Source organism: Miniopterus natalensis, chromosome 19 (assembly GCF_054644295.1).
Source record: "Miniopterus natalensis isolate mMinNat1 chromosome 19, mMinNat1.hap1, whole genome shotgun sequence".
NCBI lineage: Eukaryota > Metazoa > Chordata > Mammalia > Chiroptera > Miniopteridae > Miniopterus > Miniopterus natalensis.
The window spans coordinates 449,945-476,425 of record NC_142099.1 but is presented as its reverse complement, the minus strand read 5'-3'; the positions used below and the strand labels follow the sequence as shown (position 1 = coordinate 476,425).

General features: G+C 48.5%; 5 protein-coding genes across 5 annotated transcripts; 3 read left to right on the top strand and 2 right to left on the bottom strand.

Moving 5' to 3' along the window:
• Positions 1-29: 29 nt before the first annotated feature.
• On the bottom strand, positions 30-662 carry H1-6 (H1.6 linker histone, cluster member). Its single transcript, XM_016216264.2, has one exon. It carries the CDS (start codon positions 660-662, stop codon positions 30-32), a length of 633 nt encoding a protein of 210 aa, XP_016071750.2.
• A 4,546-nt stretch (positions 663-5,208) lies between these two features.
• Positions 5,209-5,811, bottom strand: LOC107539709 (histone H2B type 1-C/E/F/G/I). Its single transcript, XM_016216284.2, has one exon. It carries the CDS (start codon positions 5,793-5,795, stop codon positions 5,415-5,417), a length of 381 nt encoding a protein of 126 aa, XP_016071770.1. The 5' UTR covers positions 5,796-5,811; the 3' UTR covers positions 5,209-5,414.
• A 266-nt stretch (positions 5,812-6,077) lies between these two features.
• Positions 6,078-6,579, top strand: LOC107539704 (histone H2A type 1). Its single transcript, XM_016216278.2, has one exon. The coding sequence runs from the start codon at positions 6,131-6,133 to the stop codon at positions 6,521-6,523; it is 393 nt and encodes a 130-aa protein (XP_016071764.1). The 5' UTR covers positions 6,078-6,130; the 3' UTR covers positions 6,524-6,579.
• Positions 6,580-17,905: 11,326 nt separating this feature from the next.
• H1-4 (H1.4 linker histone, cluster member) lies at positions 17,906-18,633 on the top strand. Its single transcript, XM_087827696.1, has one exon. The coding sequence runs from the start codon at positions 17,921-17,923 to the stop codon at positions 18,581-18,583; it is 663 nt and encodes a 220-aa protein (XP_087683822.1). The 5' UTR covers positions 17,906-17,920; the 3' UTR covers positions 18,584-18,633.
• An 866-nt stretch (positions 18,634-19,499) lies between these two features.
• LOC107539706 (histone H2B type 1-M) lies at positions 19,500-23,316 on the top strand. The gene is made up of 2 exons (XM_016216280.2): positions 19,500-19,926; positions 23,044-23,316. The coding sequence occupies exon 1, from the start codon at positions 19,538-19,540 to the stop codon at positions 19,916-19,918; it is 381 nt and encodes a 126-aa protein (XP_016071766.1). The 5' UTR covers positions 19,500-19,537; the 3' UTR covers positions 19,919-19,926; positions 23,044-23,316.
• The last annotated feature ends 3,165 nt before the right edge of the window (positions 23,317-26,481 follow it).

Sequence of the window (26,481 nt, the reverse complement as noted above, 5' to 3'; positions counted from 1 at the left end):
GCCTTTGGGTTTCTCTGAAGAGCGGCCTTTTACTTCTTCGGTGCCGCCTTCCTGGGATTGGCCTTCGGCTGGGCCGCCTTGGGCCTGCCGGCTGCGGGCTTGTCGGCCTTGGCCTTGGCGGGGCTCTTGCGCGGGGGCTTGCCCTTGGCGCCCGCGGCCTTCCTGGCGCCCCGGGCAGCTTTGGCGGCGGCTGCCGCCCGCGGCTTCTGAGCCCTCTTGGTGGCGGCGGAGCTCTTCGGGGACTTGGACTCCCGGGACAAGACCAGCTTCTTGTTCTTGGCGGAGGCCGCCTTCTTGACCTTGACGAGCTCGGGCGCCGCCTTCTTGCTGAGCCTGAAGGAGCCCGAGGCGCCGGTGCCCTTGGTCTGCACCAGGGTGCCCTTGCTCACCAGGCTCTTGAGCACCAGCTTGATGCGGCTGTTGTTCTTGTCCACGTCGTAGCCCGCGGCCGCCAGCGTCTTCTTGAGCGCGACCAACGACATACCCGCTCTGTCCTGGGAGGCGGACAGGGCCTCCGTGATCACCTTGGACACTGACGGGCTTGGGGTCTTGCGACTCCCACCCGTCAGGCCCCCCTGCTTCTTCCTTCGCTTCTTGATTGAAGGCTTCGCCATAAACGCCGGGCTGGGCTCAGCCGGGTCCGCGGGGACCGTCTCGGACATCACAGCTCCGAGGAACCGCAGGCGAAGCCAGGGAGGCGGGTCAAGCGCTGCTGGGGGGGCGGTGCCTCAGGCCTTATATAGGGCAGGGCGCGCTCTGATTGGTGCGCCGCCTGGACCTCGCCCCGCCCCTCGTGGAAGGAGCATTTGTGTTTGTTTTCCCCCCAAAAGTTGAAGCCCACAAAAATCGTCTGCACAAGAACTGCCCGGTCCCGCAGCCGGCTGGTCCTGGGAGACTGGGGTTTCACACGCCTTCTCATCTTTTGATGAAAAATGACCCAATAAGCCGACAGTATTCAATAAAACCCTCGACTTGGGGCAAATTCAAGGGGAAGAGCAAAATTTCCTCTTTTCCTCGTAAATTTAAAATTGATTTTTAGCAGGAGACTTATCTCGTCTTTTCTGAGTGATCTTCCAAATGGTTGGCTTCCAATGAATGGAGAAAATAAATTATTCATACCCTGATTTTCATTGACAATTGTGTATGTGTATCAGAGAAGTAACACAGATCTCCTAGATGCCTCACTGCAGAATTAGATGCTTATAGAATCGTCTAAAAACTGCAGGGTGTGACCTTATTGGGGCAAACACAATCTAATAAATTATAATCTACCAGGTATGTGGGTTGCTTGTGACTAGAACTACCCCTGGGTCCCTGCAGCCTGACAGAAGAGCCTCAAGGATGGAATAAGTGGCAAGGATCTCACACATGATACCTGCTTGACCCAAACCAGGTCACCCTCAGGGCTATTGTCCTCAACAGAGTGTTGCTTCTGTTTTCATTCATTCAAATCCACACCCCACCCTGCCCACCTTTACCCTCACCCCAAATACAGAAATAGAAAAGCAGATACAGTCCCTACCCTCAATCAACTGAAAAATGTGTGGCAGAACCCTGTCCCGAAGAGCTCAGTGGGAACTGCAGACCCAGATCACAAGCCCAGGCCTGGGGACAAGAGGTACTGGGACAATGTCCAGGATGCTCCTTGGCTTGTCCTAGAACTCACCTTAGTGAGAAGTCAGGATATGAGTTTGCTCACCAAGGTGGGCCCTCCCAGGAGGCTGCTGAGGGAGCAATGAACTGGGGTCAGAGCCCAGGGGTCAACAGAGGAAAACCGTGTGAAGGTCCCCAAATTCCTGCCTGAGAAACTTGGCAGTTACCCTGCAGACTGGGGAGACACGGGAGGTTTTTAAGGACAGGGTTTGTGTATTGTTGCAGTTGTCCTGTTATAGTGAAGACCACCTTTCTCATGGGGAAGTTAGGAGACTTATAAGAGACAATGTAGGTATAAGTAATTTTGGTTGAACACATCCCAAATGCAGTGTATTACTCCAGCAGAGTCCTCGGCAGAGGCGGCACCTGATAAATATTAGGTGTGTTTTTTGTTTTTTTCCAATTTCATCTTAATCTAAGATCCTACATATTTTTATTTAGTGACTCCCCATGGAATGATTAAAATTATGCCCATTGTTTTCAGCAGTTTATTTCCTATAGGGTCATAGCTAATAAAAATATGTGTGTGGTGGGGGGAATTACCCTCACTAACGATGAAATAAATACAACTTCCAAAAAAAATTTTTTTAACAGTGCTTTTTAAAAAAGGTCTTTGTGAATATGAGTGCTGTAACAGCAATTTCCACACTATGTTGGGATTATAAATTGGCATGGTCCTTCTGAATGAAAATTTGGCAAGGTGTATTAAGAGCCTTAAAAATGGATTTACTTTGTGATTTAGTATTTCTACTTGTAGAAGTCTATCCAAAGGAAACAATCAAATATTTAAACAAAGATTTATGTACAAAGATGTGTGATTAATATGATCTATAATGCATAAAGGTGGAACCCAATCTAAATAGCCAATAACAGAAGACTAATTACACAAGTAGTTATACATCTATAAAAATTGTGTTTCTAAGCATGTTACCTAGAAAATTGTATGTATGTATATATAACATGATACCTATATTTGCTTTATATATTTCTCTTTTCGCAAAGTTCTAAATGAACATTTAATATTTTTATACTCAGAAGAAAAAAAAAGATGTTCTAGCCAGGTTCTTATTGATCCTTCCACAATTGTTAAAAATATGTCTCTATCTTCTAGTCTCTCATTTTCATTGGGTTGTGAGATGCCACAGTGTCCAGCAGTGACCAGTGGTGGGAAAAGACATGTCTAAAGCCCATTTGCTCCTCCTGTAAAAAGAGATTGGTCAGTTCACTTCTGTAACTCATCAGATACCTGATACTGTACTCAACTCTGAGAGCAGTAATAATGGTGATAGGTAGTGCTCACTCGGTTTTTCTGTGCCAGGCAGGCACTGTTCTAAGCACTTTGTAGATACCAGTGCATTTAATCTGCAACAATCTACAGGAAATGAAGACTAGGGGAGGTAGAGTTTCCCAGGGGACACAGCTGTTGGATGGTTAACCTGACCCCCTAGCTCCTGTCTATCTATACTCTTTTTTTAAATTATGTTTTTATTGATTTCAGAGAGAGGAAAGGAGAAGGGGGAGAGAGAGAAGCGTCGATGAGAGTCATTGATCGGCTGCCTCCTACACGCACCCTGCTAGGGATCGAGCCCACAACTCAGGCATGTGCCCTGACCGGAACCGAACCTCCATCTCCTGGATCCTAAGTCCAGGTTCAACCGCTGAGCCATGCCGGCTGGCCAAAGTACACTGTTAAATAAAGGACAGATATGATCTAGTCGGTGTCTTGTGCTTACATTTGAGCTAAGTCATGAAAGGTACAGGAATGTGTCGGGTGCAAAACGAGTTTGGGCTTTTCACTAAAGAGACGCAGTAACAGGTGGAGTGCTGGGGGGGGGGGGGGGGGGGAGTGAGCCTGTGAGGAATGCAGAAGGCCCCTACTGACTGCAGGTTGAGGAGTTCAAGTTCCTGACTCCCTCCTGGAGCAGTAGTAACACTTCCCGGAAGCCTCCCTTCTCTCAGGTGCTCATCCCTCTGAGTTGCTGGCAGATGAAGTCACCCCTGACCTTTTTTAAGTAAGTCAAGTGAAACCATGATGGAAATGTTCCCAAATAAGTGCTTAGCCTATTTCTTGGGGTCTTACAAAACACATTTTCCCTCTTCCTCCTGACAAGTAAGCAAAGGCAAACCTGACTTTATTGGAACAAATAACCATCTTGAAGTTTTCACGGCAGAAGCTGGCCCCACTGAGCCCCTCTATGGTCAGCGTTACATCCACTGGCTCGTCACTGCAATTCCCTTATTCCCACTGTCCTCTCCCGTATCCTGCTCTATTTTCTTTTGTTTTTCTCCACGGCACTCACCTTCTAACACACCAGATATTTTACTCACTTATCATGTTTTTACATCATACTCTGCTACTGTCCTACCTTTCAGGGAAGGGGTTTTATTCACTGTTCTGTGCATACATATGCTTGCTACATACTAGGCATTCTTAAACTCTACTGAATGAATTAATCAATTCTGCTATCTTTGTTCACTTAGCATGTACCAGGCTCAGTAATTGTTAAGGTGAGCAAGTACTGTGGTGACCAAATGAGAGCTCAGAGAGTACTGGGTGACAACTAGATAAGCAATGGCAAGTGCCAACTGTGTGGCAGTTACACAGAGCAACTGGGAGGGGCTGGTCAGAGAAACCACCCAGGGAAGGCCTGGGCCAAGCAGATGCCTGCAGGATGAGTAGGAGTTTGCTAGGCAGGAAGGAAGGGGTAAAAAAATCAAAGACAGAGAAGTTCAGCATGTGTGGGAGGCAGGAAACCAGGAAAAGTGGGGTGTGGGCAAATCTGACTGCAGAACAGGAGAGAGAACAAATGAGGCCACCGACGATGGGCAGGGCAAGATCCCATCCAACTGTGCGCCACGTATTTGGAAAATCTTGAAAGCAAGTTCAGGCCCATCCCAGAGGCTACCCTTTCCTCACCGCAGAACAGCGTCCTGCAGCCATTTTACCAGCACGATGCCATTTCTGGTCTGTTTTCCCACCTGCTGTTTCACTGAAACCTCTTCCCATCCTCGCGAGGAGGCAACTGTTACCACCCGCAGGCTCAGAGTAGTAGGGGCGCCACAGGAGCTCAGGCTAATTAACACATTGTGTGCTGCGAGCAAGGTCTGTAACCAATAGATTGATTTCTCCCAACAAAGTCAAAAAGACAATTTCTAAAACTGAAAGGAGAAAAAAATCTTTAAGCAACCAGTTGGGAGGGTTTATGTGGCAGGCATCTGCCGGTGTCCTGCGTTTTCGTTTCCACCCTAACTAGGCCAAGTTACACCATTTCCCAAGCAGCCAGTGACCGCACAGCTCTGTTCAAATTGAGACCCGCCTAATGCCAGACCAGTCTCAGCTATCTTCCCGGGAGTCAAAGGAACATTTTTTTAAAAAACCACAGGACCACTGTAAGTTCCAGTATTTTACCCGAAATTGTTAAGCTTTTTATCATAAACTTTATTTCCTGTGCTCCCCCATGTTTATAACAGGAAAGACATCCTTCACCCCAAGGCCCTGATAATGTGCCCTACACTTAGACACAAGGACGTTGTTTCGCGCTAGTCTTTGGCAGGAGCAAAGACCACCCGTGCAGGAGAGGACTTAACCCCCGCCCATAGCCTGCTCGTGGTTCTACCTGGGCCCTTTTCCAATCAAGGTCCAATACTTGGCCCCAACTCGAGTACGTAGTTTCAGTTTCTGATCACAGCTCTGTTTGTAAACATGTGGGTGGCTCTGAAAAGAGCCTTTGGGGTTAGGAGTCAGCCGCTTACTTGCGCGTCTACTTGGAGCTGGTGTACTTGGTGACGGCCTTGGTGCCCTCGGACACGGCGTGCTTGGCCAGCTCGCCGGGCAGCAGCAGGCGCACGGCCGTCTGGATCTCCCGCGACGTGATGGTCGAGCGCTTGTTGTAATGCGCCAGGCGCGAGGCCTCGCCCGCGATGCGCTCGAAGATGTCGTTGACGAAGGAGTTCATGATGCCCATGGCCTTGGACGAGATGCCGGTGTCGGGGTGCACCTGCTTCAGCACCTTGTACACGTAGACCGAGTAGCTCTCCTTGCGGCTGCGCTTGCGCTTCTTGCCGTCCTTCTTCTGCGCCTTGGTCACCGCCTTCTTGGAGCCCTTCTTCGGGGCGGGCGCGGACTTCGCTGGCTCAGGCATTTCAAATGCTCAAAACTCCAGAGGTAAAACGAAGTTGAGCCGTAATCTCTGCTACTTATAGGGCCTTTATGCTAATGAAGGATGCAGAGGATCTCTTAGTTCATTGGAAGACAAACGCCAGGGCAGCCATCCTTGGGCGGATCTATGCAAATTAGGTATGGAAATGAGGACTTTTCTATTGGCTGCTTGACTGAGGCTGTTCCTAGCCAATCAGACAATCCATATTGCTCCCCAGGAACTGCCTATAAAAGCGGGTGTGTTCCGCCTACTCCCAGAATTGGTCTGTTCGGGCGAGTGATTACTTTTGGTTTTGCAGGGCTCTTTTTCTGTTTCCAATGTCTGGACGCGGGAAGCAAGGAGGCAAGGCTCGGGCCAAGGCAAAGTCTCGCTCCTCGCGGGCCGGCCTGCAGTTCCCCGTGGGCCGCGTGCACCGCCTGCTGCGCAAGGGCAACTACGCGGAGCGGGTCGGGGCGGGCGCGCCCGTGTACCTGGCGGCCGTGCTGGAGTACCTGACGGCCGAGATCCTGGAGCTGGCGGGCAACGCGGCCCGCGACAACAAGAAGACGCGCATCATCCCGCGCCACCTGCAGCTGGCCATCCGCAACGACGAGGAGCTCAACAAGCTGCTGGGCAAGGTCACCATCGCGCAGGGCGGCGTCCTGCCCAACATCCAGGCCGTGCTGCTGCCCAAGAAGACCGAGAGCCACCACAAGGCCAAGGGAAAGTGATTTGACAGGCACCCGTTTCCGGAGACGCTTTGAAACCCAAAGGCTCTTTTCAGAGCCCCCGTCCCATCTCCTAAGAAGAGCTAATGTCACTAGGTTAAATAGGGGGAAAATGCACAAAGGTAAGCTAATTTTCCCCCAACCTATAGCAATACAAATGCACCTTTCAGATCTTAGGAAGGGCTTCAAGTGTTGCTAAAAACGGGGCTGCTTCTAGAAAATAGTCACGGAGTAAGATAACCACGCGTTTCCTACAGTCGCAGGGCCTGGCTGTGGACTGGACGGGTTAACTGCAGGCCTGGACCGCGGTCTCTGAACGTCGCGTCGCGTCGCCTCGCAAATTACGTGTTGATGGCCCAGAAGGCAAACCCCGAGCGGGTTCGCAACCTCCCCGCCCTGTCCGGCGGGGCCGTTGAGCTCCCCGGGTTAACAGTCAAAGCACCACCTAAAGCTCAAAAGGGAGGTGAAAGGAGCCTCTGAAACATCCACCCTGGGTTAGCTGAGAATACGGCCTGAATCCAGACCCGAGTTGCATCTCGTCTCCCTTTAACGATTGTGAGATTGGGGCCAATTAATTAACTCTGGTGCTGGGTTTTGTCATCTGTAAATTGGGGGTAGATTGATGGTGTCTAATTTAGATCCTTGTGCCAATTAACCACTTAATGCCCCTTAGATAGGTTCCTGACATTCAATGAAGTATATACAAATATTAATGCTATACTTTAAGAAGCTCTAACGCTTATGTTCCCAGCGCAGCTGAAAAAGGGATAGAACAGGGCCATTTGCTTCCCCACAGCAGTTGTTGCCAGGCATCTGGTACTTTAGCTGCACCAACCCCAAGAAGGGATGATCTGGACCAGGCAAAAATCTTTAGGATCCCATTTTCCAGGGCTGAATCTCTCACCAAGGTTTTCTTTTGGTTGGCCCGTCCTTCCAAGACCCAACAACCCCCCTCCACCACCCCCCCCCCCACCCCCCCACCCCCCCCCCGCAGCCACCAGCCAAAGAAGCGGCTGGAGCTGTGCTGAAGGAAAACAGGCGGGAAAACAAGTGAGCACCTTGATGGTCCCACGTTAAAATTTCCTGAGGGTTTCTTGGCGATTCTAATGGGCAGCTGGACTGAGATTCATCAGACTGGGAGATCTGTCCTCCCTGTTGGAGGCTGGGGTCCACCTGGAGGACCTTGTTCTGTCTTGCCCAGCATGACTTGTATGTTGGAGAACTGGGATCTTCAGGTCAGAACTGCTTCACCTGAGCCTTGGGAACGCTTTTAATTAACTATCCAGGTTGCCTTTGAACCCAGCCCCAACACTTAGTAGGTGTGTGCACTTGACCAGGTGTGGGAGCTCTCCCCACCTGGTATCTTGGCTCACCTGTTGATAGGAGGGCCGCAGGAGTGTGAGCTCTGAAGTTAGAATGGGGGTGCTCAGGAGTAACGGTTGACACTAAGCTCTTAATGTGTCAGGCACTTTTTTACCTGCCTCCAGCATATGAATTCATTTACCCAAAACCCTTGGAGGTAAATACTCTCCTAAACCGGAATAGAGCATGAACAATGTGTCTGTGTCCCAAGGTCAGGAACCCCTGCCTAGTCTATAACTACTGGTCCCTGAGAGATTATTGCCAGAACAATGAAACCAGTAAAAACTACACATAATAGGTTAATTTTGTCAACATACCATAATGTTACAAATTGTATCCTAAACTCAGTGAAGAACTTAAGGGAATTCCAGACACAGCAAATCAGTTTGACACAGCATCACCAATTATTAAACCTCTTCTTAAATGTGCAGATACTCTGTGCAGCAATATCCTTCCTTTACTTCATCCATCATTCACTCCCTATTTTTTAATGTATAGTTTGAACTCTTTTTTTACAAGTATGTTAAGCTTTATAATTAGTTCTAAACAATTACATGTAATTTAAGGTTAGAATTAGGTTAACATGTCAGGGTTTGTCATCTGCTGATCCTAACTTAGAATTGTAAATATTCCTGTTAAGTATACTGTATGTGTATTGTTGGAAGATATTAGGAATTTAATTGAAGATTCCTCATGCCCACTGAAATTGATAATAAGGGCTCATAGGTAGCCCCAGAATTCATCCTTATTTTATTCCACTACCTTAATATTGAACCAGACAGGTTAGCATCACCAGGAAGTCTACTGAAAGACAGCCATTGCCTTGATTCACACCTGGGAAACTGTCATTAATAGACAAATCTATGAAAAAAAAAAACAGTATAACCTTTGTAACTCCAAGAGAAATTGGAATATGCCATGCAGACTTCAAATTAAGGTGAATTCTCAGGCATGGAGTTAATGTAGCTATATTGAAAAAAATATCAGAACTTCGTTGTACTGTGTACATTACAGTTGTTTGGGTTGGAGTTTGGGCAGAAGAAGAAAATCAACATTTATTGGGACTAAGGACTTATGCACGTTACTTATAGTTGAAAAATATAAGTGTTTCTGAAAAATGTAAGTTTTAGACTCTATTATATTTTGTTTGTCTGCCAGTTTGAGCTTATACCTTTACTGCGCTCCTCACTCAGGGACGCCAGGCAGTGGCAGGTGAGGGGACACAGCAACTGCTAACCTTCTTAGTTGTCAAGTTATGCATATAAAGGATACCAATAACAGGACTGCTGACACAGGAGGACCTGCCCCCATCATATAAACTTTTGAGAAACTGACCTGGCAATATTGATTACAATTTATCAATAGTTGGCCTTTTGTCCAACTAGGTGGTATAGATAAATAGTAAAATCAAAAAGGAAAATAAAAAGATATTTAGGAAGACAGGTTATCTACCAGCTAGAAATAAAGGCCCCACTAGAAAAGGGTCACAGAGCTGGTGTGTGTTACTAAATCAATGCTGTTTCATCCACTGAGCATGTCATCTCTGCACATAAGGGCACCTGGCAGCTTTATATTTGAATGCTGGGATTGGCCAGTGAATGTTCGTCTGCAGGGTAAGTTCTATCAAACTCATCTGTACCCTGTCACTTCACGTTCTCCCCATATAAATAGAACTTCAGTAAGCACTTGGAACAAATACTCAGAATGAGTATGTCGTCAATATTTATTTCTGCACAGAAATGGAATAATCACTAAGTTGCAAGGGTTTTGTTCCTGGGGTATATGCCATTCTATGCACCACTCAATCTTACATTCTAGTTGCTAAATTCAGAGGAAGATTCATAACTGATTGGTTCTGGAGCTGCTCTGCACAATACAGTAGGCACTAGCCACATGTGACATTTAAAATCTGAACAAAATTAAAATCTGAGTCCTCAGTTGCACTAACTACATTTCAAGTTGTTCGTGACTCCTGTACTGGACAACAAAGGTATAGAACATGCCTGCATCTCAGAAAGTCCTGTTGGTAGCACTGAGCTGGGCACTTCTTGTCCCTGAGGACTAACATGGTCAAGGGCACTTAACCAGCTTCCTCCAGGTGGCATCTAAGGCTACAGTTGCCAGATAAAATCAGATAAAACACGGGATGCTCAGTTAAATTTAAATTGCAGATAAGCAATAAGTAATTGCATTATGAGTATGCCCTGAAATACTGCATGAGACATACTATACTAAAACAAAAATTGTTCTTTATTTGAAATTCAGATATGACTGATCACCTTGTATTTGCATTTGCCAAACCTGGCAGCCTTATCTTTTCCTTGTTTTGTTTTTTATCTATTGTTTTGTTTTTCTTTTCTTGGCAACCTTATCTGAAGAGCAAAATCAGAGCATCTGCCCAGGAGACTGGGTCCTCTCACCACGGGTCGTTTTTATGTAAGGAATTGAGAAAACTGGCCTGTATATTTTCTGCTTGTGTTCAAGATGGCTGGGGGAAGCTCTCAAATGCATGTACTTTGGTTTCACCTCTCCCCGTAGGTTTCCAAAGCTTCTCACTGCAGAGATGCCTGGGTCTGGAGTGTCTGTCAACTCGTCAGTTCTCGGAAACACGTGTATGCATGGCATCCTTGAGCTGTCATCGCCGGCGGATTCTGCACCTGCAGAGTTTTTCCTATTAAAAACTTACTCTGGGTTAATTTCTTTGTGTGTACTTGTGTGCCTTGTGGATAAGGGGAGTAAGAGGAGGGGAAAGTATTCTTGAGGGGAAAGTATTCTCTTTAGTGCAAAAATGTGTCTCATTTTTAGAATATGTAATACTTTCAGAGGGTTCAAACAAATCAAAATAACAAGGTCAACACTGAGAATCTATTTCCACTGGACTCTTCCACTGTTCCCTAGGTCATTATCTTTCTTGCGTGTCTGCCCATTGTTAATTCATGCAGATGTGAGTCAGGAATGAATGGATATTTGTTCTCCCCCCTCCGTTCATAAACAATAGCAGACTGTATACACTGCTCCGCGCCTGCCCTTGTCCATAACAGTATATCTTGGAGAACTTTCCAGATGTGAATACCGGGAGCGACCTGCACACCACTGCCTGGTGTGCTGGGTGGGTGCGTCGTAGTTTATGTGACCCGTCCCTGTTGGCAGGCACATAAGACAGTTCTGGAGTGATAAGCCCTGATTTACAGGAAATTGAAAATGGTTCTCATGTTCTGCTGGGAGGGTGGAAAGTGAACAGAAATTCCAGTCACTTTTAGGTTGGACTCAAGGCTCCCCCCTTAAAAATTATGTGGTTTAAGCCCAGTTGGTAATTTTGAATCTCTATCTGTAAAATGCTGATAATACCTTCACAGAATGAAAAAGGATCATGCGCGTGAATTGTTTGGAACTGTAAAGAACAGCACGACCGAAATTGGTGAATTTTCAACCCTAGCCTGTCATGAGGAAAGAAAAGACGGCAGACAGGGAGGAAGGCGGCAGTGTCATCAGTTACCTGCTCCTGGCGGCCCGGAGCTGTGGGCCTGGCAGGCGGTGTTGAGGGGGCGGGGGCAGCCCCCACTCACCTCCCAGCAGGTCTGCAGGTGCAGCAGCAGCAGCCCTGCGGGTGCGTGTTTCGGGCTCAGCTGAGCCTCCTTTCCAAGAGCAGGGACCCCCGGGACGGGACGCCCCGCACTCTGCCCACTCTGGTTTTTGCTCAGTGTGACTCCCCGGATATATAGAGAATTATCCCTGCTGGGGACCTGAGCCGCCGCGGCAGAGATCAGAAAAGGGAGGAGAGCCAGGAAGGGGGGCCCTGGAACGCGGGAGGAAGAGTCGGTGAAGGGCAGAGCTCGGCGCAAGCTTCTGTTTCCTTCAGCTCAGCGCCGGCCGGCTGTGGACGGAAAGCACGGGGCCTCCATCAGTGGGTCCTGTGCCAGGTCACAGAGCCAGTCTGCGGCTGGTCCGCGTCCACGGCCTGCGCTGTACCCCTGCTGCCCTCACCCCGCGGGCCTCCAGCGGAAAACCTGCAGGTCCCGTTGAGCCCCCGCTCCTCTCCTCCTGCTCCGTTCAGCGGACCCCCGGGGCCTGAAATGGGCGTGGCCGTGTGTGCGCCACGGGAATCGCGATGCCATAGAGCAGGACTGTTCCCCCGAGAGCCAGATGTGATGCATTTGCCAGCGAGGGCTGCTGCTGCGCTCGGCTCCTGTCCGCAGGGGACTCTCATCTCTCACTTTCTGTCTCTCTGTCTCGTCGCTCTGTCTCTGTGTGTCTGTGTCTCTCATGCACACGCACGTTGGGTCACACTATTGTGCCTTTTTCCCACCTTGAAGGGCCCTCTCTCCACTCCCAGGGACCCTCATGCTCCTGGGCTGATTTAAGCCCCACACGCCGATCTGCACCCACGACAGGTGTGTCTCAATTGTTTCTCGTCTGCTGCGTTTTCATACGTTTTCCAATTTGTATGAGGCAGCCTAGAAACTCCAGGCACAGACCTGCCTCGCCCCTCGCTCACTCCCCTTTTCTGCTCCCGTGCCGCCGCCTCCGTGAAGCCCTCCCTGACCACCCCCCTGCTCCCCGAGGGGCCGGGGCCTTCCGCGAGGGGCGCGGCCTGGCGGATGGCGATGCCGGGGGCGCGGCCGGAGACGCCGCGGGCACGGGCCCTGCGAGGACGCGGGCGGGGCGGGCGCACCAGTGACGCCGGGCACTCGCTCTGCGTTGCCTGGCAACGGCCGGCGCTCGGCGCCCCTGGGAGCCTGGGCCGCGCTCCCCGGCGCCCCGAGGCTGGCTCTGGGAGCTGACGCCCGCACCGAAGGCGCTTCCGACCCGAGCCCGCTCCGCGCGGTCCCAGGAAAGGGCGCAGCGCGGGCGGCGGGCCCTGTGCAGCACCGCCCCGGGCACGAGCGGCGCCCCCCGCCCCGCACCCATCGCGTACCCCGCGAGTTCCCGCACCCACCCGCACCCACGCGCAGGGGGCCCTGATGCTGCGACCTCCAGCAGCTCCAGGTGACGCTCGCCGGCTGCCCAGACGGAGGCCGCCGCGGGAAGAGCAGCCCGGAGCCGGACGCCCTGGGGCCGCCGTCGGCGGAGGGAGGGGCGGGCTCGCAGCGAGCGGCGGGGCCCCGCGTCTCGGCCGCCCCTCTACCGCCTCGCGCCTCCAGCGCTCTTCGTGGAAGCTGCGAGCCACCCCGCTCCCCCGGGACGCCGTCTCCCCCGCGGCGCCCCGGTTCCGTCGCCGACCCTTCTCTCCCTGCCCCCGCCCCTCCGCTTGGCGCCACGCACGTCTGAGGCGCGCTTATTTAGGGGGCACCATTCCCGTCCTCACACGAGCCGGTCAGGGTTGAAACGTGGAGACGCGACCGCGCTCGCGCTGCGTGGACGCTCCCTCCGTCCTGCGGGACCTCGGCGCCGGGATTTCACCTGCGGCTCAGCCGCGCGCGGACATTCCTCGTGCCCAGGTGCATCCGACCTCGGGTGGGAGGCGGGATGCAGCTCCCACCTGACGGTGTTACTGGGCCTGGAACTCACTGGGGCTCTTTGATCCTCAGGACCAAGGTGTGAGGCGGGCGAGCAGGAGGCGAAAGCGCGGGGAGCTTAAGCAGCCTGCCCAGGACGCACGCCGGTGAGACGGACAGGCCGGGGTGCAGATGAGACTAACACAGGGAATCCCTGGGAAGCACCTAACACAAGGGGAACCCTCGAGGGATGTTCGCTGCTGCTGTTACCATGACGTTATGACACCCGCAGTCCCGGAGCTCGAGGAGCGGAGACCTGCCTCTTTGGAGGTTTGGTTTGGTTTGAAGTGTTTAGTTGTTACTCCAGTTCCAGGAGTAATATCACCAGGAGCAATATCAACGAAAGTCCAGGTGAAGAGCAGAAAGAGAGCACAGTAAGCGCATTACCTCTCTCGGCATTTAGGGTATTTTGGGGGAAATACTTTGAGACAGTGCAAAACCTGCTTCTCCTTAAACATGCGCCCAATGATTTTAGTATCAAGGAACAGCTGTCCCTTCTCATTATGTATGTATTTATTTATGGATAAATGTTTTATTCTTTGAGTTAAAGTGCAACATTATCCATTATTATTGGTTGCTCAGACGGTACCAGCTTCTCTTCCTGGAGACTGGCTTTCATGTTTCCTCAACAAGTTCAGAAAGGAGAAGCCTGTCCCAACAGACAGAGTTCTACGGGTGGTCTTCCCAGTTCGGCCAGGTCTGTACCTGTATGTAACACACCTTCTAGGAGGAAGCTGGGCGGGGCTCCTCCCTTTCCATCACCCAGGGTTCCTTGGAGGCTTGAAACAGAGTCAGCAATAGTAAAGCACCTTTTAAGCTCTAAGAGATGAATGCACGAGAATATCTCATGACTACAGTTGCATGAGGATGACGCCTCCCTCCCGGCCAGCACGGTGAGGACTGCACTTCGCAAGGGCTCCCAGCACACTCTCAACGAGCCATGTAGGTAACTGAAACTACGTGCACTAAACTCTGTGTCTTATATTCTATTCTAGCTCATTGAAAGGAAACATTCTGGCCTTGAGCCCCTAAACTGACTTCACAACCTGTAATGATTGCTCAGACCTGCAGTCTGAGAAACACTGTTTATCAGAGCACATGCTCCAGGTCAGACGGACATGAGCTGGAATCCTGGAGGCAACTCTTAACAGCTGCCTTCTCAGGAGAATTCCTTAGCCTACGGGAGTCCATGTCCTCCTAAGTAAAGTGGGGATATGGCCTAAAGCACGGGATTATCGCACTGACTCCATAAGAATGCAGGGAGCACACAGTACAGTAGTCAATAAAGGAAAGGGTGGTTTTTATGAAGAGTGATAAATGGGACAAGATGTGGAGATGCTGGAATAGGGAATTCTGGTTGTCCTCAGGCATCCAGGGTCCAGTCCTCCACTTTTGGACATGTCTCTCCTTTCTCCTCAGGAGTCCACTCTAAAGCCCAGTCAGGTATGAATCTATGACCTTAGGACTGGATTGCCACTGAAGCCATCCTCCCAAATGTGGTCAAATGAAGCACAAACTTCTTTGGGTAGGTCTCACAGGCACATCCAGGAATCCACAGGATCACCCACGTGACCTGAACCACTTTTGACCCATCAACACCTCCAGTGGTAATGGCAGCGGTTTCAAGGCTTGGAGTCACCAGAGGAACCTGAGGAACTTGATAAATATTGAGATTCTGTGACCAAGTGGAGTTATTCATTCAGAAGTATCTGGAACAAGACATTGAAATCTATATATAACATTGTTTAAAAAACAAACCAACCACACACACAGGCCCAAAATGGCATCACTCATGCTAAAAGCCCAAGATACAGAACCTACATTTAACACCTAATTCAACTGCAGTTTTAACCTCTCCCAGAAATATAAAGTTAATCAACCAGTATGGAATTTTCTGGTCAAGGACCAGTAAGGTAATCTGTCACAGGGACCCTTTCCATAGAAAGAAGAGGCAATCTGAATGATAAAAACCCTGCCATTCTCTTCCCCCAAAGATGTCCACATCCAAAAAGAATCCTCTCGTTTTTGTGCTAAGACCTCCCTTGCCCCACTATTCTTGTAAAATCCTGCCATCGCATACAAATCCTCAGAGAGCCTGTCTGGTTGATAGATGAGACGCCACCAAATTCCTGAATTACATAATAAAGCCAATTAAATATTCTAACTTACTCGGTTGAATTTTGTTTTTTAACTACACATGTGCTCACACACTCTAACAAGCACACACACATCCACCCATGGTAGGTAGTGCTGAGACAGACAACGTAGCTGACAGCGAGAGGAAAGTGGAGATTTTTGGTGTTACTCCCATTTCATCATAAAAGAGTGTCAAATAACTGCTTGATTTCATAATGGCAGGTCCTCAATGTCTTCTTTAACCCGTGAAATAGTCTTATTTATAGAAAAACACTTTATACCATAGGAGACGAGCTTAGGTGAGTTGAAAGATTCCACAATTCAGAGAGTTTAAGTCCCTCCAAATCAAAAGTAGTAAAAAATAAACTGAGCAAATGAAGCCATTTACAGGAGTGATTTTGTCATTGAAAATGAGAAGACTCATTGTTCTGGATCAAATACCCATAAATCAGTCTCCCTAGTTTGATGTTTTGATGGTTCTCCAGTTGGATGGTTATCAACCAGTTTCTTTTGGAACCTTAAGCTTTTTTATTTTAATATGTACCACAGGGCATATTTATTGTTAAAACTTGCATGAGCTAATTACATTGAAAATGTTTACAAAAGAAGGCTTTAAAAATTGATAATTTACATCACTTTTATACCAGATTCAGCATTAATTTAAACAAAACTATTCTGAAACATCTCATTGTTACATCCAAGATTTGTAAGTTTGTTTTTATTTCAGCATAACTAGTATATTACAATTTGATTCTAAAATGAACCAAAAGAATTTAGCAAGACTGCATACAGATTCCTCAAAGTGCACCTCCATTTTCAGTGACTTTAAGGACACCAAATATACGGTCTGTTGTGTGTGACAATATGGGGCAATAAAGCTAAATTGATGTGATGTCCAACCCCATGTCACAAGAAGCCACCACACAAACAGAATAGTATCATATCACTTTGGCACTGGCCAAAATTGTATTTTGTTTCTTAAGTATGTGGTTTGCAGTTTCTAGAGACAACTCCATCTGGTTCATTTTGCTGGAAAAATTCCTTTAATTGGGTTTTCATTGTCAATTGTACTCTTTGTTGATTGGATAACTACCTAAACAAGACCACTCTTTCAGAGACCTTGCAAAAAACTTCTTTAAAGGGCAATGGCTTAACTTCCATAGTCACTCAGAGCTCTCCCTCTGACATGGGAATTTCAACTTATTCAATCCTACATGTAACTTACTTTCTTATTTATGGAGGAAGCACAGGGCCATAATCTTCATGACTGAAGCATATTTGGTGTGTGGACTAGTTATCAGCTATTCAGTAATATCAGGGCCTGGTTTTTTCTAACAATGGGAATAGATGTCTTACAACTTACACTTCTCATTAATTTCCCCTTATGGCCAATGCTTGAATTTAAATTCTAACTAGTATATTACTATTCGATCATAAAACGTGGACTGAAAGAACTCAGCAAAACTGCAGACAGATTCCTCAAAGTGCATCTCCACTCCCAGTGATTTTATGGACATCATCAGTGGGTTACCTGAAAATTAGTGCTTTTCCATTTCTGTGTACCCTATGTGTTGGCCTCCCCTTCCTTCCCAATATCCTGAATTCAAGGTATGTAAACTCATGGAGCAGTTGTCCAGAAGACAAGAACCAACAGCCCCGCCCCCAACCCTTGGGAGCAGAAGGGAAAGAATTATTCTAAACAACTGTTTAAAACCCAGGGTTCTGCACACAAAACTAAAACCATGGCTGCATAGACTGATGTCTCGGGGCTCCAAAATTTGACCCCTAATGGGCAATAATTTGTTTGGCGTTGCAGTAATCCAGTTTGATGAACTCAGATGCCCTCGGCTCAATAGGCAGGACTCTCCGAGGAGCCTGTGTTACTTCCCTCACTTAAGCGCAGATTTGTAATAAAAATCTTAATTCCAGTGCCATGGTTTTTGGACATATAGGAAGCTAACCACCTGGAGAATCATATTTGAAAGGTCAGAAAACTCCACAGTTAAAGATCGGTTTATAATTTACGAAGAAAATAGAAAGTTTTGTTTCTCAGAGTTGAAATCTGAAGAGCACGGCGGGAAATATTGCTAGTTTCTGGCATAAAGTTTTGGGGTTTCATCATCATTTGAGACCTGGGTGAAGCCTGAGACTTCGGGGATCACTTTGTGAGCAAAACCGGGCAATTCGGTGCAGGGAATTTTTATATTTTGGGCATTTTTCGAGGTGTAACAAACACAACTCGGGATCCGAGAGGACACTCTGCGGCTGCCAGCGAGGCGGGCTGGACAGCGCACCAATCACGGCGCAGCTCCGCCCTATATAAGCGCGCGGGCGCAGCGGCGCGGCCCGAGTCCCGGCCACTGTTCCTCTTCCGGCTCGAGTTCGCTTCCCCACGCTCGCCAGCAGCATGTCCGAAACCGCGCCCGCCGCGCCCGCCGCCCCGGCCCCCGCCGAGAAGGCGCCGGTGAAGAAGAAGGCCCGCAAGTCCGGCGGGGCCGCCAAGCGCAAGGCGTCGGGGCCGCCGGTGTCCGAGCTCATCACCAAGGCCGTGGCCGCGTCCAAGGAGCGCAGCGGCGTGTCGCTGGCCGCGCTCAAGAAGGCGCTGGCGGCCGCGGGCTACGACGTGGAGAAGAACAACAGCCGCATCAAGCTGGGCCTCAGGAGCCTGGTGAGCAAGGGCACCCTGGTGCAGACCAAGGGCACCGGCGCCTCGGGCTCCTTCAAGCTCAACAAGAAGGCGGCCTCCGGCGACGCCAAGCCCAAGGCCAAGAAGGCGGGCGCGGCCAAGCCCAGGAAGCCCGCGGGCGCCGCCAAGAAGGCCAAGAAGGCTGCGGGGGCCGCCACCCCCAAGAAGAGCGCCAAGAAGACCCCGAAGAAGGCGAAGAAGCCGGCGGCGGCGGCAGGAGCGAAAAAGGCAAAGAGTCCGAAAAAGCCGAAAGCGGCCAAGCCCAAGAAGGTGAAGATGCCCAAGAGTCCGGCCAAGGCCAAAGCGGTGAAGCCCAAGGCGGCCAAACCGAAGGCCGCTAAGCCCAAGGCAGCCAAGCCAAAGAAGGCGGCCAAGAAGAAGTAGGTTCCTTTGGCCAACTGTTAGAAATACAACCCAAAGGCTCTTTTCAGAGCCACCCCAGATCTCAGGAAAAGAGCTGTTGCACTTCCTACGGGGGCGTGGCTGGGGGGCGGGCGGGCCTGGGGGAAAGGGAGGGTCCGCGGAGCAGAGCAGGCTTCCGGGGAGGGGCGAGCCTGGGGCGACGCGCGGCTCAGGGAGGAGTTAGGACCGGAGTTGGCTTGGGTCTAGGTCGCCTCCGTCTACTTGGTCTAAACGCGGAGGCTGTACTGCGCGCCATGTAAAAGTAAGTTGGCCCGCACTGTGACACTTTACGCCCCGACACACTTGGCGAAAGAACCTCCTAGCACCTAACGAAAGTTTGAATTCAGACTGGTGGCTATGAGAGGAAAGACATATAACCAAGTATTTAAAACACTAGGACTGTACTAGATTTCAGCGTGTCGCACAGCACGTTGCTGAGTTCCTGGTAGCTTCCTTCACTTAAGTGCCTGGGGCGCGCGGTAATGCGCTTCTCAACATCGCCTGTTCGGCTGCGTCAGCATCCAGGATATAAGCCCGGCCGCTAAGTGTCCACTGGTGCGGGCCCGACTCGCGCGTGGAGTTGTGCTAGTGAGCAGAGATTGCTTCCACCCACAGCACTACAGCTAGCGCTTTCTCATCCAGTTTCCTGTGCACTCCAATACACCGCACAGAGCTTGAAGAGGCCTCTAGAGCAGCTCAGGGTAGCACAGTCTAGGCCTTCTGATTGGGTCAAGCGAAGTAATGAAATAGCCAATGAAAAGGTACAATGAAAAGTTTATTTACATTCTCATTTGTGACGACATACTACGATTAATCCAATCAGGATGGATATATTACTAGCCTCATTTGAATACAGTATCTATAAATACTCGTGGCTTTGCCCTGGGAGCGATTATTTTGCCAGGCGTTGGTGGTAGTGTGACGCTTAGCGCTAAGATGCCTGAGCCCACTAAGTCCGCGCCCGCCCCGAAGAAGGGCTCCAAGAAGGCGGTGACCAAGGCGCAGAAGAAGGACGGCAAGAAGCGCAAGCGCAGCCGCAAGGAGAGCTACTCGGTCTACGTGTACAAGGTGCTGAAGCAGGTGCACCCCGACACCGGCATCTCGTCCAAGGCCATGGGCATCATGAACTCCTTCGTCAACGACATCTTCGAGCGCATCGCGGGCGAGGCCTCGCGCCTGGCGCATTACAACAAGCGCTCGACCATCACGTCGCGGGAGATCCAGACGGCCGTGCGCCTGCTGCTGCCCGGCGAGCTGGCCAAGCACGCCGTGTCCGAGGGCACCAAGGCCGTCACCAAGTACACCAGCTCCAAGTAGACTCGCAAGTAAGCGGCCGACTCCTAACCCCAAAGGCTCTTTTCAGAGCCACGCATTCTTTCAACAAATGAGTTGTAATCCTTCACTCGTAGCCTACTGTAGGGTTTCTCATACTGAACTAAAAGCTGCACTACCATTTTGTTCTATGATAGAGGTGTAGGAGATACTTGGAAGGTATCCAGCAGTAATAACTGCCACAAGTTGTATGCTGACTGTAGACAAGTACAGTTCTATAAGGCCATTAGTCATTTAGTATCACGTAAGTAAAAATTAATTTGACCTGAAAATGTCATTTCAGGTGTACAGCTCTCATCTCTGAAATTGATCAGGGATTTGGAGATTACCACTCACAGTGGGCATTTTGTGACAACTCTGTTCTTTTGAGTTTTTTCCTTTTTTTTTTTTTTTTTTAACCATATAGATAACCATTGCTGGAAAAAAGGGCTGAAAACAATGTGTTTTAACAAAATATACAGAGGTTTTTCTGGTTTGCTTCCTCTGCATTTGGTCCCATTTCTGCTTGAGACTCCCTCCGAGCAGCCAGTGGGGGAGGGAGAGGAGCCTGTTCTGTATCCCTAAGGCACCGAGGGAGAGGAAATGGAACCAGTCTTTGAGATGCCTTCAAAGCCTGTGGGTTACTATACCCTCTTTCCCAGATAATCCTATTTCATTTACAGTCGTCTTTTGGCAGCATTCAGCTCTAAAGTCCTCTGCGTTGCAACAGAGAAACCCATCAAGAGTTAAGGTGTCTGGCTGCATAGGCAATAGTGACCTCAGGATTGAAGCCCCCTTAGTACCCTTTACCCTTCCCTGCTGTCCAAGGAGGTCTGGCAGGATGTGGCTTATGCTGCTCAAGGTCAGATGGCATAAAGGTTTTGGATGCTGGGGGATGGACTATTTGCAGAACATAAATCTCGGAAAGGAGGCAAGAAGGGCTGGGAGAGAGTAACCAGGAGGAAAGGAACCAGTGGTTCAGAGTTCAACAAGAAATTGGAAGGTAAACGAGGCAGGGCTGGGCGTGAAGTGCTGGTTGATATGAATTTTTAGATGGTGTTGTTGGGCTTAGGAGGAATAAATTTAGAAATTCTAGTGCCCTGTCTCCCAAACAGATTTATGGATTATGGGAATATATTTTATATAATGTGCGGGGGTTCAGAATGAGCCACCCCAAGATGTGCCTCAGTGATATTAGGATTATTTTGCGCTAAAGGCAATTTTAGCCTTGGGCTCAAGAGAAAGGTTCTACCCCTCCCTTACTTACAACTTGAATTAGGGGCCTTGCCCATAAGAGTATCGGAGAGAACCTGTTTGACCTGTCTGTAGGACAGGACAAACTTCTATTTACTAAACACTGCTCTTATGCTGCAACAACCAACCCTTTGAAGCCCCCAAAGTGCCAGACCTCATCCCTAACTCAGAATGTCTTGTATACCCGTTGCCCTTTCTATCTCTGAACCTGTCATGTATGCCAGGTGTCTGACTCATGTATGTGGGGTTCCTGTGTGCGCGAGATTAAATTTCAGTTTGTCTTCTTAATCGATTTTCTGTTGATTAGGTAACTTGGCTACCCAAAAGAACCAGAGGGAAAAGAGAATTATTCCCCTTCTCCACAATGGCAAGCTGGGTACAATTAAAAGCCAGAATAACATTTTTAATATTCTTAAAAGCAGTGAAGAGAGCCACTAAGAAAGTAAAGAACTCTCTGGCCCAGGGGCTTGGCCCATGTGACACCCCAAGCACCACAGCTGGCTTTTACCCAAACCTGAGCCTTGTTTTGTGAAGCCTGTCTGTGGTGGGGAGCCTGGTAAGTCTTTCCTGGTGAAGCTGAGACACCAGACCAAAAGCTACATCCTCAGAGTGGAAGGATGAAACTAGAAATAAACACACACACACACTCACACTCACCACTGATGACTGCAAAGAAGAGTAGTCTGCCCTGAACCCTGGTGCTGAGCAGGGTATGTTTAGCCACTTAGAATTTGGATTACAAGCCCCAATGACTTCAATACCACAGGGATTCACCCAGGCTGAAAGTTTAGTTCAGAGATATCCCAAACTGGTTGTGGACCCCTGAGTACCTGGTAAAAGCAAATACAAATCCTCCCTGAAGGAAGTCTTCGTTTTAAGCCTCGGCAAATCTCTACCGATAAAGTATCAAAGACAGTGAAAGAGCAGCTTCACAACCAAAATAAACCAAACACACAATGAAACAAGAAACCATGACAAGAATAAGAGCAACAGATAGTGGAAACAAAATGAGTAAAAAGGGAATTAAAAGACTTCCAGTGACTAATACCTTTTTTTAAAAAAACACAGACTTTGATTTATATTGAGGGTCTAAGAGAATATAAAGTATGACCACACAAATTTGAAAAAGAACCACATGGAGTTCGGAGATATTTCAGGTTCAGTTCCACACCACCACAATAAAAAATAAATTGGTGTTGTCCAGACTTTTATTGAGGTTTTAGCACATAAACATGATTGACTGCCCACAAGGCTGATCTTGAGTCTCCAGTCACTCTGGAGGTAGTGCTGATACCGTAGTCCAAATCTCCCATTCGTGCAGCATGACATAATTAACCAATTAAATCACTGTACACATATGTCTATAACAATAGGGATAGAGACCAGAGAAGAGCTGTCCCTTTCTGGGACTCACTTTCTTCATGCATACAATAATAACAGTACACTACTTCTTAGAAGTATTCTAAGGATTAAGAGATAATTCATGTAAACCTCTTAAAAACAGTTATGGAAATGTATGTCGTAGACTTAGCAATTGTTAATGATTATAGTTTCCTTAGTCACTGATTTAAAATGTAAATCAGAGTAGCCAATTCTTTTCAAAAACTAAGGGTAGAAAATATGACCTTTTGAATTGTTTGGATACCACCCCAAGAGGGGTAGGTGTCAGATTTTGAGCACAGGTCCTATTTTTCAGGAACGCTTCTTGACTAAGTATGAATTATTAGCTGTTCATGCTAATAATGACTACAGTGTAGGTGATACTGCAGAGATGCTTCATACCACATTATACAAGCAAATGTATAAACGGAGCCACTTCACGGCATAGGAAATATAATGGCACCTAACAAACACCACCTTTTATTTTTTTCAATTAGGGCAGAGATGAATGCAGAGAAGAAATGAATGCAAACAATAACTGAAAGTATGAATCATCCCACAGAAGTTATGAAATACGAAAAGTCTGAGCTGCCTGAGAATAATTAGTGTTTATCCCACACAAATCCAACCCACCCTGCTTTCTGCGCACTGATTCATCTTAAGATCATCACCTGAGTGGAGGAGACCAAACAAGGTGTTTTAGCTTTCTCGTGTTTTTTTGTTTGCTTGTTTCAATTATAAAAATAAAATTTACGTCTGTTACAAACCTACTTACTGGAAATTAATTATTTCCCATGGACTAGCTTTGCTTAGAGAAGTCTGAATGAGAGGATAGCAAAACATCTATAAATGAGATGTTATGATTAAAAAAATTTGTGGAGAGTTGGAATTCTGCATCCATTTTTAATTCAAATCTTTCTCCTAACATATCCCCTTTCTAAACATAAAATGTATTTTTCACTTATCTTCTGGTATGAAGGTCTGAGTAGGTAAGGCCTAACCCGTTTGGGGTTTGGTGACGGTCCTGAAGGGAAACAGCCATCACCTAAGCTGACATCGAGAAGTTCCCCTCCGGCTCCCGAACGAAGGGAAACAGCACTTTGAAGCCGTCCCCAACCTGCGTGTGCGCCGAGCCATGAAGAGCGGAGCCGCCCCACAGTCCCTGAACCACCAGATGGAAGGTGGGGGCCCACCATTTGCTCCAGGTGGTGCCCCGACCCCGACAGCCGGCCCGGACATCACATTTGGGGAACTGTGCTCGCCTGAAAAGCTGATGCCAAACAGCCCCACAAACCCGAAGTATCACTGGGGTCTGAATTGGAAGTGAGACGTCCTGAAAAACGGCAGAGGCCACCCTCGCGGTGCGGGCCGCGGCGGGGGAGGGAAAGCGCGACCCCGCCGGCGCCGCCCCCTGGGGCCGTCCGTCAGCCCCGCTACCACCTCCCACTCTCGGGCCGTCCCTGCCTGAGCTGCTTCCTGCGGCCATCCGGCCCCGCCCCGCTGACCCGTATCCCCGAACCCACCCACCTCGGTGCGAGCTTTCTCCCGGAGCCACCCGCCCCGCTCCGCTCCCGGGGTGTCCCGCACAGGCACGCCCCTCAGCGCCCGCGTCTTCCCAGTGCCGTCCGGGCATTCCCCTCCGCCGAGTCTACGTACCCACGCCCCTTCGCGTCTTACGTAAACACGCCTCCGCCGTCTTGACGCTGCCACGCCCTCCGCCGTTTCTACGTGGACACGCCCCTTCGCGTCTTACGTATACACGCCCCTCCGCCTCCTTTACGTTTCCACGCCCCTCCGCCGTTTCTACGTGGACACGCCCCTACACGCCGGCTTCCTCCCTGGCCGGGTCACCGAGCCCACGTCCCGCGGGATCCTGACTGGGACGCAAGTTACGCACCCGCACGTCACGCACTCCGCCCCCCTCCGCGCCCCCTCCCACCGCGTCCCTGGGCGTCCTTGAGCCCGTCGCCCGCGGCTCGCTGCGGTCCCGGCCTCTGGGCCGCCGCTGCTCACCCGGGAGTGCGAGCGGTGCCCCGGGCCGCTCGGGATGAAAGCAGGAAACCCAGTTTGACGACCGAGAAGCAGGCCCCGCCCTCCGTGACCTGTTTTCCCCGCCCCCGACTGTCCCCGAGCTGAGGACCCCCCTTAATGAGCTCCCGAGACACCCTGCCGGCCGCACCCCGACTTACTGTCCTCGCACGTAGGGCACCTGTGAGCGGATCGCATTATCCGCTCCTTGAAGGTTTCGTTTTTTAAATGTCATCTTCAGGGCAGACAGTGCCTTAGGCACAAGAGGCACAGGCCTAGGGCCCACACTACTTTTAGAGGCTCACGAAGAGACTGTCATTTCTGAAATCAGAAGAAAAAAATAAACGTTTACGTCGATGAAAATGTTATAATGTTAATGAAGTAATCTTCATATAATTTTAACAGTGATTTTTTTTTTTGGTTATTGTTATTTTAATGAAGGAAGGGGCCCAGTAAGGCAAAAATGCCAAAGGCCCAACAAAGATAATGTTGATTTGGGTGGGTGCAGGTTGCACACAACCCTTCCCAGTTACTTGTATCTATTTTAAATTTTTTTATTATGTATTTATTTTTGCAAACACCCAGACACATTTCCAGTGCTTTCCAGAAGTTAATGTGTAATTCTCATAACATCTGTGAACTATTATCCCAATTTTACCCACAGATTTACAGGATCTGCCAAAGCTTAAATTAATGTGCCCAATGTCATACAGTTAACAAATGGCAGAAGGGACCCTGACCCAGGCAGTTTAGCTCCAGGGTCCCTATTCTAAAACATTGCACTAAAAGACATGTTCTCTTGGTAACTCTAAGCAATTAATCAAATACCAGCAGGTAAAATTCAGACTGAATTCTACCCAGGCTTCCTTGAACCCTCTTGTCAACTTGGCCTATAAGGACTTGAATAAACACTAACACAGATTCTAACAGCTGAAAGCTGTATCTCAGGATAACCGTAGCCCCTTTTAAAGTGCCAGCCCTAAGTCAAAACGCACCATTCTTTATTTCTTCTTTCTTTCATTTTTTTTTTTGGACGGGGTGGTCATCTTGACTATTTTCTATTGAAAATGTGTATGATAAAAAATAAAAAATAAGAAATGTATAAGATGAGTATTCTAGCAAGTACTTTCCCAGGATCTATGGATATGACAGCATAATTTGAGCCTACTAATATCTTTCACTGGAAGATTTATGTTAAACTTTTCTTCCTTTCTTGGAATAAAACCTACATGTATACTATTATTTTTTAAATAACATGTAATCTTGGTTTCCATTTGCTTGTGTTTCAAATAGAGCCTTTTTTTTTTTATCAATGTTCATAAGACAAGACTATAATTTTTATCTCGTCAGTTCCTTTATTTTTTTGTTTCTATCTAGTTTAGATAATACGGATATATATTTTCAAAAATAAAAAGGAAGAGACCTATTATTTTTTATTGAAACACCTTTTGTTAAATAGGGATTATCAACCCCTTAAATTAAACAAAAACCTGTAAAATCCAACCGTGCCAGGAACCATTTAGGTTGAAAGGTATAGGATAGATTTTTTTGACTTGCCTATCCCATTTCCTTGTAATCATAACTTGTTTATCCTTTGTCTTGAAAATTATCCTTTAATGTGAAGTTTGTTTGTAAAATTTGTCCATAGCAGTCTCAGGATTCTTAATCTCTCACTTTTCATAGGGGCTGTTCCTTCTTTGTATGTGTGAGCCTTCTAGGGATTTGTCTTTGCCTTCAGAAGGCACTAGGTGGCGCTATGAACCCGTGGCAAATTAATTTTAAGACGCTTTCACTGAATCTATTTTAAAAGCAAAGGAGTCAATTTTGTTTTTCAATTAACAATCCTGTGGTGCAAATAACGCCCTTCACTCATCAGTCAAATGATTACTGTCACAACTGGGATTCAG

Coding starts and splice junctions, on each gene's coding strand:
- LOC107539709 (XM_016216284.2), bottom strand. CDS start 5,795: ATGCCTGAGCCAGCGAAGTCCGCGCCCGCCCCGAAGAAGGGCTCCAAG.
- H1-4 (XM_087827696.1), top strand. CDS start 17,921: ATGTCCGAAACCGCGCCCGCCGCGCCCGCCGCCCCGGCCCCCGCCGAG.
- LOC107539706 (XM_016216280.2), top strand. CDS start 19,538: ATGCCTGAGCCCACTAAGTCCGCGCCCGCCCCGAAGAAGGGCTCCAAG.
- LOC107539704 (XM_016216278.2), top strand. CDS start 6,131: ATGTCTGGACGCGGGAAGCAAGGAGGCAAGGCTCGGGCCAAGGCAAAG.
- H1-6 (XM_016216264.2), bottom strand. CDS start 662: ATGTCCGAGACGGTCCCCGCGGACCCGGCTGAGCCCAGCCCGGCGTTT.